Source organism: Chiloscyllium plagiosum, chromosome 2, assembly GCF_004010195.1.
Source record: "Chiloscyllium plagiosum isolate BGI_BamShark_2017 chromosome 2, ASM401019v2, whole genome shotgun sequence".
Taxonomy (NCBI): domain Eukaryota; kingdom Metazoa; phylum Chordata; class Chondrichthyes; order Orectolobiformes; family Hemiscylliidae; genus Chiloscyllium; species Chiloscyllium plagiosum.
In genome coordinates, this window is record NC_057711.1 from 38,599,371 (window position 1) to 38,616,498 (window position 17,128).

Sequence of the window (17,128 nt, forward strand, 5' to 3'; positions counted from 1 at the left end):
AAGAAGGGTCACTGGACTTGAAACATTAACGCTGCTTTCTCTCCATAGATGTTTCCAGATTTGCTGGAGAAACTCAACTGTTTTGGTTTTTGTTTCATGCTAGCTCATAATCAATTATGCAAAGTATCCATCCCTATTCCTAGCATAGCACAACTGTTATGGACTAGGCCAGACCAATCAAAACATTCTAAGCAGGCAGCCCCAGACCATAACTTTACAATTTGTTTTGGTCAGTGTATAGTGAAATTACGCAGACTAAAATAGCTAGGTTGACTACTAGATTTTAAAACAGACAAAAATGTATTCACAAAAATACACAATGAAACACAGAACAGAATAAAGAACCCCTACAGAACACAATCTATCCAAACTAGACTTAATTAGGCTATTCCGAATATGCACAACATCTAAATAAGCAAACTCCCTTTAAAACCCAGTATAAAAGGAACACATGCTTACAGGTTGAAGATGAAGGGCAGAAAGAGAGGCAGAGAGGGATTCCACACAGCTCACAGTTGAGCTCCTTACCAGTTCAGGACTGAAATAAACTGCTCAGCTCAGCTAGAGAGCTGACCACTCCCTTTTCTTTATACAGGTCACTTCTAAAGCATGACCACTTTGGCCTGAAGTCTCATCTGTTTACATATAAACAAAAGGCTTCTCAAAATCCTTTAGTGAAAGTAGACAATTACCCTGGGTCAGATGGGATTTATCAGAGGATTCTCTGGGAAGTGAGGTAGGAGATAGCAGAGCTTTTGGCTTTGATATTTGAGTCATCATTATCTACAGGTTTGTTACCAGAGGACTGGAGGGTTGCAAATGTTGTGCCCTTGTTCAAGGGCAGTAGAGATGACCCAGATAATTATAGACCAGCGAGCCTTACTTCTGATATTGGAAAGGATTATAAGAGATAGGATTTATAATCACCTAGCAAGCAACAATTTGATTTCAGACAGTCAACATGGTTTCGTCAAGGACAGGTCGTATCTCATAAACCTCATTGAGTTTTTTGAGAAGGTGACCAAGCATGTAGATGAGGGCGGTTGACATAGTATACATGGACTTCAGTAAAACCTTTGATAAGGTTCCACATAGTAAGCTGTTGGAGAATGTGCAGAGGCATGGAATTGAGGGCGAGTTAGCAGTTTGGATTAGAAACTGGCTTTCCTGAAAGAAGGCAGTGAGTGGTGGTTGATAGAGAATATTCAGTCTGGAGTCCTGTTACTAGTGGTGTGCCACAAGGATCTGTTTTGGGATGACTGCTGTTTGTCATCTTTATAAATGACTTAGAAGCAGGCATAGGTGGATGGATTAGTAAATTTGCAGATGACACTAAAGTCGGTGGAGTAGCGGACAGTGTGAAAGAATGTTACAGGTTGTAGGGGGACTTGGATAAACTGCAGAATTGGGCTGAAAGGTGGCAAATGGAGTTCAATGCAGCTAAATGTGAGGTGATGCACTTTGGGAAGAATAACAGGAAGGCAGAGTACTGGGTCAATGGAAAGATTCTTCGTAGTGTGGATGTGCAGAGGGATCTTGGAGTGTATGTACATAGATCCCTGAAAGTTGCCATCCAGGTGGATAGTGCTGTTAAGAAGGCATACGGTGTGTTAGGTTTCATTGGGTAGAGGGATTGAGTTCCGGAACCACAATATCTTGCTGCAATTATACAAAACGCTGGTGCAGCCACACTTGGAATGTTGTGTACAGTTCTGGTCGCCCCATTACAGAAAGGAGGGTGGAAACATTGGAAAAAGGTGCAGAGGAGATTTATCAGGATGTTGCCTGGTCTGGAGTGAAGGTCTTATGAGAAAAGGCTGAGAGACTTGAACCTGTTCTCATTGGCAAGAAGAGCAAGAGTGGACTTGATAGAGACATACAAGATGATTAGATAGGGTAGACAGTGAAAGTCCTTTTCCTAGGATGATGACGTCAGCGTGTACGAGGGGGCATAACTACAAATTGAGGGGTGATAGATTTAAGACAGACATGAGAGACAGGTTCTTTACGCAGAGAGTGATAAGGGCGTGGAATGCCTTACCTGCTAATGTAGTCAACTCAGCCACATTAGGGAGATTTAAACAATCCTTAGATAAGCACATGGATGATGATGGGATAGTGTAGGGAGACGAGCTGAGAATACTTTCACAGGACGGCGCAACATCGAGGGCCGAAGGTCCTTTTCTGCGCTGTATTGTTCTATGTTCTATCTCTGATTGGAGCCCAGACTGGTTTATTAACCCTCCGAAAAAAAAATCAAGGACAGAGTATCCTTGAGCCAAGGAACAGCTTTAGTAAAAATAAAGGACTAGCTTTGTGACACAACAAAGCCACTCAAAACTATAATCAACATAGCTCTACATGTTGTAACTCTCTCTTGATTTTCTACTCTCAAGAAGACAGCGGAAGAGTCATTCTTGTCTGGAAGGGACTGCCAACGAACAAACGAATGATGACTGTATGTGCTGTAAATTATCATTTCATCTTCTGGCAAGAGAATTGTGCTAGGTCAGTTCTAGGTGTTGTTGTTACTCAAGTTGTCAAACCCATCCCCACCACCCAAGTTTCATCCACAAAAGGGACCAGACAATTGCCTGCTTGGGAAAGTTAGTTTGTATCTGCAAAAGATCTTTAGAAAATTAGATGAAATATTGACACTACCAGACATAATCACAAAGAAAAGGACACAGAGCTTTTCACGTTGGGAGAAGTTGAATGGATATTTGAACCATGTGTGCAGCTGGATGGAAACAACAATTGAGAGCGAGACCCTGGAGAACAAATAAAGGATAATTCTACTGAAAGACATGATTTGTGGAATGCCCTAAAGAAAATGACTGAACAAAGACCTTAATTAGAAAAGCAGCCATCACAAAGCCACCTGCAGCTATCTATTTTGTTCTGTTGCAGACTGGAATGACGCCAGTGTGGACTTTTATGCTTAATAGTACGCTAGCTGCATTTCTCTTCAAATTGATGCTAGCTTTGGTTTATTTGGGTGATTTTAGACAATGAGAACCCAAGAATAATTGATTTGACATTATACAAAATCTTAAACAGTTTCAGACTGGTTTTTAAAATAAATATATAAATCAATATGCATTAAGGAATCTCTATTGACACTCAGTTTGGGAGAAATGTTTGATTTTTGAAATTAGTACTCCTGGCAGTTAAGTAAGAAAATTATTCTTGTGTTCATAATGTGTAGAAATTAAGTATTGGGTCAATGGCAGTCCGACACCGACTGCTTTAGTAATTCTAAAAACAGTTGGTCAGAAAACTGCAAACGTTTATACTACAAAACAGTACTTCTTTTCACTGATACATATATACTTCTGAAAACTTACCTCAAAATATCATGCATACAAGAAGGTTCTCTATAAAACTGATTTGGAATATCCTATGAATCAAGAAATAAGAGTTATCAATAGCAGAACACTTAGTTTCTCTGAAGTGAACAAGAAAGTCTGATATTGTGTGAAGTACAAATATGCTCAATGATTGTGAACGATCAATACTTTGATGTTCCAGAATACAAGGTGGACGCTGTACCTATTGTAGGATTCCTACTTTCCTACTGAGCACAAAACACACTTTTCAACTTTCAAAAATATTTTGCACACTTCAAAAGTCTATATTTGAAAAGCATGAAAGAGTGGAATGATCAAACATTTAAGGTGCACTACTTTCAAGTAGGTACTAAGTTTTAACAATCACCTTACCGTATTATTCAAAGCATTAATACCCCTTCATTAAACAGGTTAATTATGAAAAGATGCTTTACAATGAGCAAGGAATTCAAAAGGATTGTACTCACTTCCACGAGAATCAGTTTTTTGTCTGTCTCCAGTCTATCTCCCAGCATCTGAAGCTTTTTGTATTTGTTGGCTCGCAATAAAAATTCTTCGAATAGAATAGACTGTGACTTGCTGATGTGTACCTGAAAACTTGGTTCTGAGGAAAATCAAAGAATTGTTTTTAAAACCTGGAGAAACTTGTTCATATTCTATGCAGGAACTAAAAGTGATAAAGGATGTATTGTTACATGGAGTTGCACGAGAGATTTTTTTTATTGTAGCTGGGTGATTGAATAGCAAAATATGAATGGCAGCACCAAATTTCTAAATTACCAATAACTTCATGGCATGATCAATTGAAGAGGTCCTTTTTAGCTTTCAGCCTGGGCTAGGAAATCTTCAGGAGGAAGCCAAAATGGGGGTGGGAAAAAGAAAACAACAATGCGTAGCAGAATCACTACATTTTAAAAAAATGCAAATTCATGTTTCCTATCCCATCACCCACAGTTGTTTGGTTACCTTCCATCAAAATCAAAAACACTGGTTATTCAAATAAAAACAACATGTTTCCATAAAGTGCCATGTTACTGGCAAAAATAATATTGACGATCAAATTAGCTAATCTATAAATCAGCACTGACATGTTGCAATAGACAAATCACTGCCATTTCATATTTAAATAATGAATCCAGACCCTATACTATGATGCCATTTGCCAGGTATCTATTCACAGTACTGTTTGAGAGTTGCTTTGTTCTTAAAAAAAAACTTATATAAGAATGGAGTTACATAGTTAAAAAAAACAAGTTTTAATTCTTAGTCTGAACTTAGATGACTGAAAGCTTGTGCAGTGGTGATACAATTGGATTATTATTTGAACAATGCACCTGAACACAATTTGCCAAAAATCCACTCTTACCAGTATGAAAGCAGTCTTTAAATTCATCATAGCTTTTAAATTTGTTTTCTGACAAAGGATTTGTCCATTCCAGTAGCTGGATTCCCAACTCCTTTACAAGAACTTCTACTGTAGCAGTCTTACCAGTACCAGCAGCACCAGTTAGTAATAAGATGGAACCACCCTTTAATGTGAAAACATATATAGACTTGATTAACATTCATATATCACAGAAATTTTCAACATGCTACAGCTATTACATTTGATACTCCAAATAAGACGACAAGCAAACAACATAGTGCATTGCACAAATGATTAGCTGAGACTTCTTCAATAAAAGTTCAAGTATTTGTGATTAGTCCCCAGCTCCCCAAAGGCTCAATTGGTTTGGAAGTGAGTTCAGCCACCACAAAGACAAGCCAGTTCCCAGGATGGTGAGACTGCATAGACCGGGTAGGTTCCACCTGGATGGTAATAAAGACACTAGAAATGGCTTCTTTTGAGATTAATATCACAAATATTTAAAAAGTAAATAAAACTGATTAAAGAAAAATATATTACTGACCAGTTTTGGGAGCATTGCTTTGAAAACATTATGGGAATTGGCTTGTAATGCATTGGACAAGTAAAATTACAGAATGAGATGCCAGGTGTGTTACATATAGTCTATGATTTGCTTTGTATTTTTGAATTTTGAACGAATGGCAAATAGGTTTTCCATGCCTGAATGGGTTTTTAATTGATTAACTTGCAAGTACTTTTGCAGTCTTCAAGTCTTTTAAAAAAAAGACCGTTCTGCAGGCTAATGGAAACGTGTTTACATTGGGAGGGAGCAAAGTAAACAGTGGTAAATAGCTTAGCAGGTCAAAGTTATTTTTCACTTTTTGAGGGGAAACACTCACAGCATGTAAAAAAAAAACCTTTTGGCTTCAGTTTGGCAGTTTTACCGAAGCCTTGGCTGAACTAAAATGTATCGAAACAGTTACTCTTGAGAAAGGGAGATAGTTCAAGACTGTTAAGAATGGGATAAACTCAGTATAAAAAGGAGTTTAGTTTAAATGGTTCCAGTCCAGAAATGTTTGGTTAAAACCCCAAAGGGGTTATGTGAAGCTAGGAAAGTCTAATCTTATGAATATGATGGATCAAGGAGGCCATCAGATTCTCATGATTTGTAATTTAAGCCACAGCCAAGTAAAACCCAATATGGAATAGATAAATAAACTGTCTCCAGCATGAGTACAGTAATGAGAGGCTGTTGTGATTAGAGAGTTGTACTTTTACCATGTGTTTCAAAATATTCAAATACATGTTACATGTGAATAGTTCAATCTATTCTATTTTATCTTCATTTCTTTTGAGGAATAAATCTGTGTTTTATTGTTAAAACAACATCTGCTACAAGGTAGGCTTGTATGTCAGTTAAAGGCCATCTTGTTGAAACCAAAAATGACCTATAAAGGCAAATTTTAATTTAGGATCTGAGTTGCCTAGTAATAATATCAGCTGATGTCGTAACAATAGGTTGAAGTACAACTATAGAAAGGAAGAACATCCTATTCCTTTCATTCAGTGCACAAGAATTACAATATCAATGTGACTTTCAGTCATCGATAGTAAAGTTCACAAATTGATGAATGTGATAGAACAGGTTGAGAAAGCAGCTCATTTGGGTTTCATGCAGAGTGCAAAAGTTTACAAGTTGAGAGGGTGCAGAAGAGTATTACAAGGATGTTGCCGGGACGGAACGTTTGACCCCCCCCCCCCCGGAGTGTCGGAGGCCAAGGGGTTACCTTATATAGAGATTTATAAAATCATGAGGGGCATGGATAGTGTGAATAGCCAAGGTGAATAGCCAAGGTGGAAGAGTCCGAAACCAAAGGGCATAAATTTAACGATGTGAGGGGTAACCTTTTTTTATGCAAACGGTGGTGCGTGTATAAAATGAGCTGGCAGAGGAATGAGGAGGCGGGTAAAGTTATAATATTTAAAAGACAACTGGATGGATATTTGAATTGGAAGGGTTTAGAGGGAGATAGGAAATATGCTGGCAAATGGAACTAGGTCAGAATGGGAGGTCTGGTCAATGCAGACAAGTTGGACCAAAGGGTCTGTTTCTGTGCTGTATGACTCTCCATCTCTCTGTATCTCTGTCTCTCTCTCTCATATATACATTGAACCGGTTCAATCTCAACATGGAGGATTATTAAATTCTGGACACTTTCAGAAGAATGGAAAGACTTTAGAGAGAGGGAGTGATTCCAGGGATCAAGGACTTTAGTTATGCTGATAGATTGAGAAGTTGTGGCATTTCCCCTTTGGAGAAGACCCAGAGGAGGTTTAATAGAGGTGTTCAAATCATGAGTTGTCTATGAAGACAAGATAAAAAGAAGTTGATCCCACTGACAGAAGGATCAAGAACCAGCTAACACAGAAACAAGGTCATTGGCAAAAGAAGCAACATCAACATAGGGAAAATATATTTTTGTTGTACAGCAAATTTTTAGGATCTTAAATGCATTGGCTGTAGTAGCAGGAAATTAAACTATAGTTTTCAAAAGAAAATGGAGTAAGCAACCAAAGCAAAGAAGCAGAGCTATATGGAAAGGTTGAGGGTGGGTCTAGCCATTACCCATACGCCAGGACATCAGTGCCAATACCTTACCCTAGATAGAGATGTCATGAATATGCACAAGACAGTGAAGGTGCAAATCATTTAATTTTGTCTCCTGCACAGTAGATGTTATCCAGGTCTCACCACTTTAGAGGTTTGTATCAAGGGCACAGGTTTAGTCAACTCAGTTTGGTGCTGTCAAGCCAGGTTGGCATTGTTCCACATTCTCCTACTCAGCTTGAACATAAGCACATGTTGATTTCAGCATCAAGTGACAGATTGGTAGCAATTGCACAGCTTAAATACTTGAAGCTTTCAACGCTACTATATGATGGTATGGCAAAGTCCAGAACTTTGGTATTTTTCTTCCTGATGCTGATGGTCAAACTAAACTCTTGACAGGCAAGACAGCTTGTCCATTTGGTCCGAAGATCTTTCACATTACAGAATGCTAATGTTCCATCACCAGCATAAAGCAACTCTCACTTCTTTGTCTTGGCTCTTTGGCAAGCAAGACAGAGCAGCTCTCCGTTCTGGAGCGTAACCTGTCGGCACAAGGCAGTCACAAAAAGAATATACCCAAGACTGTTGTGCCAGAAAACAATTTTCTACGGATCTCAAAGAGTTCCAAATTGCCCCATCGTAGTTGACCTTATCCAACATGTTGTCACAGAAAGATCACAGTGAGCAGCTTTAGTGAACAGCCAGTTTTCTCCAGCAGTAAAACAGACCATTTCTGATCATGTGCTTGAATATTTTCATCAATCTTACCAATGCAAAATATAGTGCTTTCCTTGTTATTGGCATTTCTCTTGGAACCACCTGATAGACGATCATGTCAATTACAGATCTGAAACATATTACTGCTTCAGAACATCCCAAAGCATTCCACAACCAATTTGTTAGCCATTGAAGTATGGTTCGTTCTGTTTTTACAAAGCAAGGACCAAAACCCAGCAACTAAATTAGTGACCAGATAAGTATGTTGGTCATACCAATTGGAAGATAAACACTGGCCAATAAGACAGGAGAACTGTCCTATTCTTCTTCAAATACAATTAGAAGCATTCCCTCACCACTGGACTGGTGTTTTAGCCGAACTTATACTCAAACTTCTGACTGAAGAGGGATACTATGACCTGTTCTACTGTTGAGTGTGGTGCTGGAAAAGTACAGCTGGTCTCAGAGGAGCAGGATCGTGGGCGATTTGAACATAAACACTTCATCAGGAATGTGTCGGAAGGGACCCAAGGGGGCTGAGAGATAAAGGGGAGGGGGGGAAAAGAGGAGGTGGAGGTAGCTGGCATTGTAATAGGTAGTTGACAGTGGGGGGGTGATGGTGATAGGTCGGAGCAGAGGGTGGAACAGATAGGTGGGAAGGAAGATGGACAGGTAGGACAGTTCAAGATGGTGGTGCCAAGTTGGAGAGTTGGATCTGGGATAAGGTGGCGGGAGAGGAGATGAGGAAACTGTTCAATCCACATTGATACCACATGGTTGGAGGTTCTGAAGATGGAAGAGAAGGCGTTCTTCCTCCAGGCATCCTGTGGCTAGAATTTGGTGATGGGGGCGACCCAAGACTTGCATGTCCTTGGTGGAGTGGGAGGGAGAGTTGAAGTGTTCGGCCACATGGCAGTGGGTTCTTTAGCGAGTGTGTCTCAGAGGGATTATCAGAAACATTCCACAAGTTGGCAACCTGTCTCTCCAATGTAGAGAAGACCACATTGAGAGCAACGGACACAGTAGATAACGTGTGTGGAGGTACAGGAAACTCTCTATTGGATGGGGTGCCAGAAATGGAGATGGAGCCCCCTTCAAGGGCTGCAATTTCCTCCCTCATGTGACCAACGATGCCCTCCAGCACATCTCTTCCACTTCCGGCACCTCTGCCCTTGAAAATCACCCCTCCAATCACAATAAGGACAGAACATCCCTGATCCTCACCTTCCACCCCACCAACCTCAGGATACAATGCATCATCCTCCGCCAGCTACAAACAGACCCCATCGCCAGAGATATACTTCTCTCTCCACCACGATCTGCGTTCCACAGAGACCATTCCCTCTGCGACTCCCTTGTTAGGTCCACACGCACCCCCACACCACCTCACGAGGTGTAAAACCTGTGCCCACGCCTCCCCCGTCACTTCCATCCAAGGCCCCAAAGGATCCTTCCACATCCAACAGATTTTCCTGCACCAGAGATTTACCTATCCATCTTCTTTCCACCCCCCACCTCCCCATTCTTGATGAAGAGCTTATGCTTGAAACTCCTGTTCCTCAGATGCTGCCTGATCAGGTGTGCTTTTTGAGCACAAGACTTTTTGACTCTGATCTTCAGGATCTGTAGTCCTCTCCATCTCCCTGTTCTACAGTTGAGCCAAGATGCAGCCACAGAATGTGTTGACCTTCAGCCATATTCTGATCTGGCTTTCTGAAAGCACAATTTGATTCACAAATGTCCTTTGATACTCTGATAATTTCACAAAAGTAATCACTAACCTCTGAACTCCTCAGAGCAGAAGACTCCCTGGCTAGGTCTACACTTGCTCACCACCCCCCTCCCCGCCCCCCCAAACCCTTCAACAACCCACCCTCCACTCCTAGCACCTTCCCTTTTTACCCCTAGAATAATAATCTTGTGGTAAATTCAAACTCCATTGAAGATCACAAGATTATAAGTGAAAAACACAAAACAAATATAGTGAGTCACCTGGTGGGGAAATCTCTCTACAGTGTGGGCTTTGAGCCAATTTTCAACCTCTTCAATTTTCTTCTTATGAACTGCAAGTTCATTCTGAAACAAAGAAAATAAATGACACCAAAAAGAGAAATAGCATTGTATCCACATATCTAAATATATTCAAAACGTAATGTATGTGTGTATATAAAATACATACACAAAAATTGATAACTATTTATTTCAAATGTTCTGTTAACAGATCTGATTATTTGTGACTAGCAGTGTACTCTAGGGATGAGTGCTGGCACCCTCGATGATTATTTTGTGCATTAACAACTTGCATGTGGAGGGAGAAGAGCAAGTAAGTAAGTGTGCAGATGACAAACTGGTGTTGATAGTGAGAAGGATGGTCTCAGTCCGCAGTCTGATATTGATCAGTTGGCAAATTGGGCAGGGCAATGGCTGTGAATACAAAGGAGAAATATTCATTTAAGACTTTACACATTCTGTGGCTTCATGCACAGATTAGCCCTTTGGTCTCTAATAGGCTCCATTCTTTCCCTGGTAATCCTCTTCCTCTTAATATAGTTATAAAATACAAGTTTTGAAGTGTGTATTGGTTATAATGTAATTCTGTCCCAATTAGTTTAACTGGTGCTGCTATTACATGATTTTCTTATTCACATTGGATTGCACATGGAACTACCATGTTACAGCAGAACTGACTGTAGGTATTTTGCATCAGTCTCCACATTGGAAAATACCAGCAGCAGACCAGAACTTCCAGTGTTAGGGTATAGAGGTGAATGTAAAGGCCATCACTAAGGAGAAGGTGCCTAGAAAGCCGAAAGGTCTGAAGGCAGATAAATCACCTGCACCAGATGGACTACACCCCAAGATTCTGAAGGAGACAGCTGAGGAAATTGTGGAAGCGTTGACAGTGATCTTTCAAAAATCATTGGAGCTAGGGAGAATCACAGAAGACTGGAAACTGGCTAATGTAACACCCCTGTTTAGGAAAGGAGGGAGACAGAAGGTTAAAGAAAAAAGCTGGTTAGCCTGACCTTTGACATTTGTCAGATTTTAGAGTCAATTCTTAAGGAAGCGATTGTGGACTACTTGGAAGTGCAAGGTAAGATAGGGATGAGTCAGCATGGCTTCAAGAGGAGGCCATGCTTGACAATTCTGTGAGAATTTATTTGAGGTAAGCTGAGAAAGCTGCAAAATAAGATCTGTGCCCAAGCTGTTGGGGCAAGATAATGGGATGGACTGGCTGATTTGAAGTACACAGCGTTAAAGGGGCTTTTATCAGGATGGCAGCCAGAGACCAGTGAAATTCTGCAGGGGTCGGTGTTGGGACCACAATTGTTCACTTTAAGCAAATGATTTGGACAAAGGAACTGAGGACATTGTTCCAACTTGGTGGATGACACAAAGATAGGTGGAGAGACACGTAGCGCTAAAGAAGTGGGGAGGCTGCAGAAGGACACATACAGACTAGGAGAGTGGGCAGAGAAGTGGACGATGGAATACAACATAAGAAAATGTGACGTTGTGCACTCTGATTGGAAGAATAGAGGCATATGCTATTTTCTAACAGGGAAAAACTTGGGAAATCTGAAGCACAAAGGGACTTGGAGTCCTAGTTCAGGTTTCTCTTACAGTTAACATGCAGGTTCAGTTGGTAATTGGTAAGGCAATTTCAATGTTAACATTCATTTTGATGGGGCTAAAATACAAGAGCAGAGCTGTACTGCCGAGGCTGTTTAAGGCTCTGGTCAGACCACATTCGGAATCGTGTGAGCAGTTTCAGACTCTGTCCCCAAGGAAGGATGTGCTGGCATTGGAGGCATCCGGATGAGGTTTACAAGAATGAATACTAGAATAATCAAGGGCTTGAGAAGTAGTTGACAAATCTGGGCCTGTACTCAATGAAGTTTAAAACGATGAGGTGGGATCTGATTGAAACAAACAGAACATCAAGAGGCCTGCATAGATTGATACAAAGACAACATTGTCACTAGCAGGAGAGACTAGAACCCAAGGGCACAGCCTCAGAGTGAAGGGATGACCGTTTAGAGTTGAAAGAAGGAAAAATCTCTTTCACCACAGTGGTAAATCTGTGAAACTCAGAGGGCTGTGGAGGCCAGGTCATTTAATGTATTTAAGACAGATAGTTTTTTGATTTAGTAAGGGGATCACGCGTTACAGAGAGAAGGCAGGAGAATAGAGTTTCGGAATATTAGCCATGATCAGATGATGGTGCAGACTCGATGGACTTCTGCTCCTCTATCTTACAAAGAGAGTTAAAACTAGGAGTATATTTTCCATATCTTTGGCTGCATAGGAAAAGTTACCTTCCACCCAATCTGGCCCATTGGTCGTCAAATTTATATTTTTAAATTTCAAGTGTATACTTCCAGAATTTTGAAGCACATCTTCTATGTAAAATTAACAAAGGTACTGGTCTAGAACAGGAATTGTAGCTTAATTCTCATTACTTGCAAATAAAACTAGTCCACTTAGAAGTTATCAGCAAAAATTGCTTTTTCTGCTGTTCCTTGGACAACAAGGAGTAAAAGATACAAGATGGATGGAAGGATGGACACATTTTGTTTGGCTGCACTATGTACCTCCTAGTCCCTGACCACAACAAGCACTGCAAGATCTGAGGATAAAATCAGTGGCCACCAAGAATCATGTGGTTGATAACATGAAGGGTGAATGTATAAAAGGGAGGGTATTCATAATATACTTGGAAAAACTGCTGGTAAAAATAAACTTCCACAGACTGCGAATTGGACAAAAAGGTGGCAAATGTCCTTAATGTCAGAGGTAAGGTAAGAAGGTAATATTTATTAGTATACCAAAAGGATGCAAATATCTCATTTCCTATTTGAGGTGTGTTATGCAGTATTAAGGATTACTGAAATTGTTGATTGTATACATTTGCTAACTGTAATATATCTGTTTAATGATTCATAACTGGACTTGTTCAATTAAGTGTGAATTAGTTGCACATGGACAATAACTTCCATTTTATGAAAAGTACCAAAAACAAAATAAAAAAAGTGAAGTAAAGCACAGCATAGGAACAGTATCAAATACAACTTGACAAATACAAATACAGTTCATTATTTAAATTTATATTAGCAAGTAGTTCACCTTCTAACTTGCCAAAGCCTAATCTTTATCTACAAACCACAAGTAATGGAAAACTCCTCACTTGCATGGCTGAATGCAGTCCCAATTACTGCTAAGGAGCTTGACACCATTGAGGACAAAGCAGCCTGCTTGAATTGGCACCGCATCCACAAACATTGTTTCCCTCCATGAGCAATGCTCGGTAACAGCAACATATACCATCTACAGGATGCACTCAGAAATTCACCGAAGATCCTTAGACAACACCTAAATCCACTACCATCTATAATAACTACAGCATTAGCTAAATATGAACACCACCTCCAAGCTTCCCTCCAGGACGCTCACCATCCTAACTTGGAAATATACCGCTATTCCTTGTCGTTAACTTCCTACTTGCGGGTCTAATTACAGCAAAATGGCTTGCAGCAGTTCAAGGCAGTTTACCATCACTTTCTTGATGGCAACTAGGCCCAGCCAGTGATGCCCACATCCTACGAGTGAATAAATAATGTGTAATGTTAAAAGATTAAATGGGAATCTCTCTCTGGACATTAAAGGGTTGAACTACACTGAATGAACATTCTGGAAGTGGGTGGGGACAACAGTCATGCTGGAATGCAAATGACTCCCACCCCAATTAGACTGTCATTTGCTACTGCTCCCCCTGTTATTATCAAGTTAAACTATCATTTAATCTTTTCCATACTTTCACAGCCATCCCCAGGTTCGCTTGATCATCCTCGATGCTGAGGTCCATCACACCTACATTGTCTGAGGAAGAAGCAGGAGTCAAAATTCATTTGCAGGGCCACCCCGAAGCTAGGATGCATCACACCTACATTGTCTTGGGGAAATCGCTGAGTCAGGAAATTGTCTGTATAATGATTCCTCAGGATTAGGGCATTAGCATTATCTCCAAAGATGATCTCATCCTTATATCATATCTGGGGTAACATGTGACTGTGAAACTGCAGGTTGTCTTGAGTGGCATGTAACTGGGGGGAGTGGCCAGAGCATCTGTGAGCATGACCAACTGACCTGTATAAAGGGGATGTGTTTTCTTTGTTCAGGGCCTCACTTTGACTCAACTTCACGTACAGCATGGAAACAGACCCTTCGGTCCAACCCATCCATGCTGACCAGATATCCCAACCCAATCTAGTCCCACCTGCCAGCAACCGGCCCATATCCCTCCAAACCCCTTCCTTGCGAAGAGGGTCAAAGGGGTTACCTAGCTTGTACAAGCTTTAATAAACTTTTATCTGTTTGCAAATGTTGGTGTGCGCGAATTGCATCTCATGCGTGAAATCTCAGAAGAACCTAACATGTGCAATTAGAAATTAACATTGTTACTTCACAGAATGAGTCATGAATCCAAAAGAAATCTTAAACTGCTTAAAAGATGTAACACCATCTTAATCATACGTACAAAGGCTGCACTGATAAGCACTATTACACAATACATGCAAGTGTTGAAAACAACAATGGAAATTTGTTTTAAAATCTATATGCCCAAACTTCTTTGGATTTATTATAAATTACATACGTACCTGATTTTGAGGTTTATATTCATCCACCCAGGCTTTATCAGAATTTGAAACTGAATTTTGTCTACAACAGTCAAAGATGTGGTCTGCACCTGACGCCTTTGTCCTTCTTCTGCTCTTTGTGACGTTTAAGATTGAGGACGGCAATGTTTTGTCTTGTTCTCTCGAAAGAATTTTCTGAACTCCAGCACTGGACCCTGAATTGCCAGATTGTTTTCTGTCTGAGATTACCGGTAAACTAGAATTGCTTATACCATCAAAAGACGGATTCACCCAGTGTGTCACCTAAAATGGCAATTGTGGAAAAGACAAGTTAATATATTGCCTTTCATGACTGGTCATCTCAAAATTCATTACAGTCACTTAAGTATATTTGAAGTCACAGCTAAAAATATGGCAGAGAATGTGCACATGCCTGGAAAGAATGTGAGGACAAGATCATTTTTCTCTTCAAGATGTCGATTGAGGGATGAATATTGGCTAAGAAGTGAGAATCAATGTCACTCATATAATTTAGCCCTCATCAACCTAGCAGAATTCTTTATATCTTCAAGAACAAGTTTATTATTACTTGCTAGAGTTATGCGGAGTTCACATAATGACATTCAATAGGAGGTAATTACTAGATTAAAACTGCAATATAATCACATTGTTTCCTCAAGTAAATCTTCTTTCATATGATGAGATACAGCAAGTAGTCTTAAATCTTTAAGTTACATATATTTACAAACTGGCATGTTTATTTCTACTAAACTTCTGATAATGTAATTAAATTTAGGGAAAAGTACAGTATCAATATGGGTATTTAACAATATTTAGATTAGATTACTTACAGTGTGGAAACAGGCCCTTCGGCCCAACAAATCCACACCGACCCGCCGAAGCGCAACCCACCCATACCCCTACATTTACCCCTTTAACCTAACACTACGGGCAATTTAGCATGGCCAATTCACCTGACCCGCACATTTTTGGATTGTGGGAGGAAACCGGAGCACCCGGAGGAAACCCACGCAGACACGGGGAGAACGTGCAAACTCCACACAGTCAGTCGCCTGAGTCGGGAATTGAACCCGGGTCTCTGGCCCTGTGAGGCAGCAGTGCTAACCACTGTGCCACCGTGCCGCCTAATATAAAGTTTTATAACTTATTTTAAAAGTACTGTTACAGAAATGCCAATTATTCCACTTTAGCAAGGCCAGACACATCAACCTTAACCAAGAACAGTATTTCAGAGGAATGCAAAGCAATCTGCAACAATGTTGTTTATTAAACAAACAGTTTGTTAGTATATTGAAAGCTTAAATCAAACTAAATTGAAATTTCCTGGACATAAAGATGACAAATATGAACAACATTCTCTAAAGAAATTCAAAAACAAATGCAGTCCAATTTTAAAAAATATTACTGAGTTTTTTCCTCTGTTCCAATTTACCCAAGGAGTCTAAAAATAATTTGGGTGTATTGCCCCCGTATGTTTTAGTCCCTCTGATACCTCTCACATAGAAACTTTCTCTGTTGAGACTTGTTAATGAATAATTATTTGAAGGGCTGGATCTCAATTTCTGCTTCTTTGTCAACTCAAACAGAGGGTTTCAGACAAGTATGGCATTGTCTCATGATCTGTCCCTGTCAAGTGGTGTTGGATAAACACAACAACGGCATTCTTTATTTTGCTGTCTGCTTCTCTTTCATGGCAACATCCGCCATGTGTCACTGGCAGAGTAACTCGTGTCTGCTACTGCTGTTGAGGATTTCTGGGACCAGGAAGCACAGAACAAATTATACTATCATTATTTATAACAATTGAGTTTCAAGGAGCATCATATGCAACTCAAACTGTTAATTCTGTTTCTCTGTTCAGAGATGTTGCCAGACCTGCTAAGTTTTTCCAGTCCAACATTGGCAGTAGCTGGTTTGAGTATTATCATTTAATTGGATATGTTTGTTATGCCTTAAAAGGGGCATAAACAGGTCTATTAAATTGACTTTTGATTTCATGGATTACCCTGGGGTATCTCAGTTTTTCAGCAATGGTCACTGGACAGCAGTGAGAAACAGGGTGCCGAATTTCCTCCCTCTCTCAAACCCAAGGAACTTCCGGCACTTTCTGTTGCTCAGCTGAGAATAACTCGAAATGGTAGGTGAACTCAGCTCTTCCCATACTCTTCTGGCTCACTGAAATGCTTTATCTACTGAACTAATTAAAGTTGCATTGGATATACAGTACAAAAATCATCCTTCAGCTTAAACCGCTCATGTTTATGTTCCACACAAGCCTCCTCTTGCTTTGGTTCATCTAACTCTACCCGAAAGTGCTTCTCCTTGATATATTTACCAAATTACGCTATTTGTCGCAAACACTGCCATGCATCAGCAAGTTGCAGAAATTCATGTCTTGAACAACAAAATCAAAAATGTAGTATTCTGAGCATTAAAAAGTAAG

General features: G+C 40.1%; 1 protein-coding gene across 1 annotated transcript in view; it reads right to left on the reverse strand.

Moving 5' to 3' along the window:
• rad17 (RAD17 checkpoint clamp loader component) overlaps positions 1-17,128 on the reverse strand; it is a 59,308-nt gene that overhangs the window by 37,348 nt on the left and 4,832 nt on the right. The window contains exons 3-7 of the mRNA XM_043707967.1: positions 14,686-14,967; positions 10,019-10,102; positions 4,717-4,879; positions 3,818-3,954; positions 3,348-3,400 (exon numbers count right to left, since the gene is read on the reverse strand). Coding sequence (XP_043563902.1) covers positions 3,348-3,400; positions 3,818-3,954; positions 4,717-4,879; positions 10,019-10,102; positions 14,686-14,967 — 719 coding nt within the window. The remainder of the gene's footprint in view (positions 1-3,347; positions 3,401-3,817; positions 3,955-4,716; positions 4,880-10,018; positions 10,103-14,685; positions 14,968-17,128) is intronic.